This window comes from Hemiscyllium ocellatum, chromosome 2, assembly GCF_020745735.1.
Source record: "Hemiscyllium ocellatum isolate sHemOce1 chromosome 2, sHemOce1.pat.X.cur, whole genome shotgun sequence".
Taxonomy (NCBI): Eukaryota; Metazoa; Chordata; class Chondrichthyes; order Orectolobiformes; family Hemiscylliidae; genus Hemiscyllium; species Hemiscyllium ocellatum.
In genome coordinates this window covers 7,743,769-7,748,781 of record NC_083402.1, presented here as the reverse complement: position 1 = coordinate 7,748,781, position 5,013 = coordinate 7,743,769, and the positions used below count along the sequence as shown (strand labels likewise).

The window sequence follows — 5,013 nt, the reverse complement described above, 5'->3', positions numbered from 1 at the left end:
ATTGGTAGAGGGATTGAGTTCTGGAGCTGCAATGTCATGTTGCAACTATACAAAATGCTAGTGCAGCTGCACTTGGAATATTGTGTACAGTTCTGGTCGCCCCATTACAGGAAGGATGTGGAAGCATTGGAAAAGAAGCAGAGGAAATTTACCAGGATGTTGCCTGGTCTGGAGGGAAGGTCTTATGAGGAAAGGCTGAGAGACTTCAGTCTGTTCTCATTGGAAAGAAGAAGGCTAAGAGGGGATTTGATAGAGACATACAAGATGATCAGAGGATGAGATAGAGTAGAAAGTGAGCGCCTTTTTCCTCAGATAATGACATCAGCTTGTACGAGGGGGCATAACTACAAATTGAGGGGTGATATATTTAAGACAGATTTTAGAGGCAGGTTCTTTACTCAGAGTGATAAGGGTGTGGAATGCCCGACCTGCTAATGTAGTTAACTCAGCCACATTAGGGAGATTCAAACAATCCTTGGATAAGCACATGGATAATGATGTGATAGTGTAGGCAGATGGGCTTAGAATATTTTACAGGTCAGCACAACATTGAGGGCTGCAGGGCCTGTTCTGTGCTGTACTGTTCGATGCTCTATGTTCTAAGATTAAGGGAGATATGTGTGGAAGGTTGTTTACGCAGATTGGTGGTGAGTGCCTGGAACGGGTTGCCAGTGGAGGTGGTAGAGGTGGGCACGATACATTTAAGATGTATCCAGACAGAGACATGAATGGGCGAGAGCAGAGGGGTACAGATCCTTAGAAAATAGGTGACAGGTTTAGACAAAGGATCTGGAGCAGTACAGGCTTGGAGGGCTGAAGGGCCTGTTCCTGTGCTGTAATTTTCTTTGTTCTTTGTTCCACATCTGGGAAACACCCAACAAATATGTGGTTGAAGATGTGGCTCCAGGATTCACACAAGGACCCACAGAACCCATGAAAAGGGACACAAATTTCCTCAGTAGATGATAACACTCATGAGTGAGTTATCACCGATGATAATGACAATGACCTTGAATTAACCTGCGTTAGTTTTCCAGACCATATTCCAACAGCAAATGCTTCCCTTTTCTTCTCTCATCTTTCGTCAAACAACCTATTTTTCAAACTTTAATTCTCAACTTTAAAATCACAGTTCCAAACCAAAAGTGAGGAAACCAAAAGAAAAGTCGTGATGCTCTCACTGGGTCACACTGAATGGGAAGAGAGTTAGTCCAAAGTGGTCAGGCTGTACAGTGAGGGTGGTACTCTGTCACTGCAGGTCTGTCCACTGTGTTGATGCTTCACACACTCGATGTTACAGTGTCTGAAATGGATGGTGATTGGTCAGTTCGAGTACAGCCAGTACCTGAGGTCAACGGCTGCTGGGCCTGATGAGGCTCAGGAATGCTGGATGACCCTGGATCATTCCTGAAATACATACAAGGAACATTAATATTCAGAGGAAGCTAATGGCATAATCCCAGGTCACAGTAACAAGAATCCTATCTTTTTGCTTATCCCCTCACAGGTCATGGGTCGGGCTGGCTGCTCCTAGCTGTCCATGAGAAGGTGGTGGGGAACTGTTGCTGGATCAAAATCCTGGAAATCCCTCCCTAAGGGCTCTGTGGCTCTTACCTCCAGAACACCGACTGGAGCAGTTCATGAAGGCAGCTCACCCCCACCTTCTCAAGGGCAACTGTGGACAGGTAGTCAATGCTGGCCCAATCAGAGATGCTCACGACCGGCAAATGAATAAACAAAATGTTCAGATTTAGACACAACTCACCCATGTCACCCTTGAAGAATTCACCACCAGAAACAGTTCTGCCTTGGTACCAGAATGTACCAAAGCACCCAAGGGTCAGCTTTGAGCAACTGGTTACAAGGCAGGGAGGGAGGGTGTTGGAGATGTGGGGAAAATTCCTGCAAGGGCTTCCCATCTGCTGTAACTTTGGAGGATGCTACAGAACATGGAAATCTTGGAAAGTGGGGGATGATCAGGAAACCACGTTCCCACCCAGTGAAAATTCAGCTGCTCGGAGGGCAAGGGAGAAATAGTAGGATTCACAAAAAAGGTCCTTTTTATCCTCAGCACTCACTGCAAGTGATAACATTCCAATCTTTCCCTCCATGAAACAGCCATGACAACTCAAAGTGACCACTGTGAGAAAAATGGGGAACACTTTCGTTTTATACAAGGATGAATTGTAGATTGATTTGCAGAATAGAGCTCTCAGATTAACCTGGAGCTGAAAACTTACAAACAGCCAGAAATTGACCAATTCTGTTCAGAATTTATTTCTCTGTCATTTACCTCTCATTTTCCCAGTGAGTGTTTGAGCAACTTGTAAGCAGGAAAATAACACATTCGGAGATCATTAGCAGGAGGCTGCATTCTGTCTCTGAAAAGGAGATATTCAATACAACCCTGAACTAGAGCAAAAGTGAGAGCTTCCTGATGAAGAGCTTTTGCCCGAAACATCGATTCTCCTGCTCCTCGGAAGCTGCCTGACCTGCTGTGCTTTTCCAACACCACACTCTCGACTCAGAGAATTTCTACCGCTACTCTCGTGTCAGTCACTGACTACCTTACCTTTTCAAAGGTGTCGTTCTCTTGATTTGCTGTGAACACCCTGAAGAGAAAAAAAAGTTTCATAAATATTTTGTAAAATTATGAACAAATTTGTCACATTGTCTCCACAATTGGAAATGTTTTCCCCCATACACTTTCATCCCTTTATCCTCAAGAACTCTAACGCCTTCTTAAAAACATTCTTTGCTTTGGCCTCAACTGCTTTCTGTGACAGAGAACTCCACAGGATCACAGTAACTCCAAAGGGACTACTCTCCATGTCAATCCTGAATGGTCTACCCCATATCCTTTGACAGTGACCATTGGTTTTTGTCTCCCCGGTCACTGGAAACATCTTTCCTACATTTACCTCGTCGAGTTTTACTGAAATTTCACACATTTCCCTGAGATCCCCCTCATTTTTCCAAACTCCAGTGAATACCACCCGAACCGATCCAATCTCTCTTCATACATCAGCCCTGAAATCCCAGGAGTCTGTCTGAGAAACCTTCATTGCACTCTGTCCAATGCCAGAACATCCTTCCTCCCATAAGGGGACCAGAACCTCACCCAGTCCTCCAGGTGTGGTTTCTCCAAGACCTTGTACAATTACAGCAAGACATTCCTGCTCCTGTATCAAAACTTCTCTCTATGAAGCCAAAATGCAACTGACAAAGAAACGGAGGGAGAGGCCATGAAGATAAGGATCTGAATTTAAACGTCTCAAGGTCTTCAGCACTGACATAACTGAGCTCAGGATTCTGAGGCCTTCAATATTCCTCAGACATCCTGCCTGTTCAATTTGTTCAGCCAGAGCAAAGACAAGTAATGAGGGCAGTCCCAAAACAGATCAGTGCCTGAACATTGCACTCACTGCACAGGCCAGAAGAGGAGTCCATGTTACCATTCCTCCCCAAATATAGCTCTGTTACTCAGACTATCTGAGCCACCGTGTCTATGCCTTTATCCAGCAAACTCTCAAAAGCCACTTGAACAATAAATCACATAAGAATAATGTGGTGAACTGCAACTTCCTTTCTGTTCTGTTTGAGAGTCTGTACAAAGTGGGAATGAATGCAAAAGATGTGGGTTGTTGTGATTCTGTCAAATGGGAGTGAATGAAAAGATATTTTAGCGCATTGAGATTCAACAGTGATGGGAGGAGAATGGGGATTGATCCATCAGAGTTCAATGGAATGGGTTTAAATGGATCTCCTTGTGAAACAGCCTCAATGTTAAATCACTCACAACAAGGCTCCATCCCAGGCAACATCCTGGTGAATCTCCTGTGCACCCCTCCCTCTTGTTATGACAGAACCATACTGTTTTATCAAACCTCATTCTCCATGAACCCACCTCCTTTGTTGCTGAAGTTGATGAAGATTATGAAGCAGATGGGCAGGATGAGAAGTGTTGGAATGACTGGCAGATATACAGTGGTGGGCTCAGTCCTGTTCACTGTAAAACAGCAAGAACAGCATTATTCAGGAATCCCTCCATGTTGCTGCAGTGAAACTTGTAGCAGGGTTACAGAGCAAGAGGTTAAATGTACAAACAGGATGTTCTGTAATGGGGCAAACCAGTTCAACACTCTCACCTGCTGTTTCCCACAGACCAGGAATGTGCTCCCCTCCAAATACTTACCCAATTATCGCCTGAAAGATCACTCTATTAAATCTATTTCCATTGGCCTTTCAGGCAGTGCATTGCAGTTCAGAACAACTCCTGAAGGAGGCAACTGCTTAATTCTGTGATACAGAATATAAGGTTAGATGGATACTTTAAAACATTCTGCAGGGTATTTCCTGGACCCAGTCTTGACTCACCAACACAAGGGCACCCATTACTGAGCACTGATCTACCATCCCACCCTGTCCTGTGTCCTACATGTAGGCCAGACCAAGTAAGGAAGGCAGATTTCATACTGTAAAGGACCTGACTGATTCAAATGAACTTTCCCAACTGTCAACAGTGGTCACATGTGACCATAAGGTTACTTTTTCATTTAAATTCCAAATGTTAAAATTTCATTTATCTTTCACCTTCCGCCGTGGTAGGATTTGAACTCATGGCCCCAGACATGAGTGTCTGGATTAGTTGCCCAGTGACAGCAGCAGTATACCACTATCTCCTTTTATAACCCATGTGTGAATGCAGGGCTAGGATAGGTCCCATGTGGCTGTGATGCCTCACACAGTCAGACAGAAACTGGGGGAAATGTACTTGCACTGATGGAACTATTCCCGATGAAGGTGTGAACACTTTCATTGTAACCAAGAGGGACACATTACTCTGCAGCACCTTCCTGCTCGAGGAGATGATCCCATTGTCAGTTTAACTTTGGATCGTTTGAAGATTGAAACTGAATATTCTGAGTGTGTCAATGCCTTTCAATACTGACATCAGAATTACCTAAAAGGATCAACACATCAATTAAATTAAATGTTTAAAAAGTCAAATTT

At 44.1% G+C, this 5,013-nt stretch overlaps 1 protein-coding gene across 1 annotated transcript in view; it reads right to left on the bottom strand.

The window, feature by feature from the left end:
• Window positions 1-1,176: 1,176 nt before the first annotated feature.
• Window positions 1,177-5,013, bottom strand: part of LOC132821685 (uncharacterized) — a 58,451-nt gene continuing 54,614 nt past the window's right edge. The window contains exons 6-8 of the mRNA XM_060834395.1: window positions 3,908-4,009; window positions 2,573-2,612; window positions 1,177-1,407 (exon numbers count right to left, since the gene is read on the bottom strand). Coding sequence (XP_060690378.1) covers window positions 1,281-1,407; window positions 2,573-2,612; window positions 3,908-4,009 — 269 coding nt within the window. The 3' untranslated portion in view covers window positions 1,177-1,280. The remainder of the gene's footprint in view (window positions 1,408-2,572; window positions 2,613-3,907; window positions 4,010-5,013) is intronic.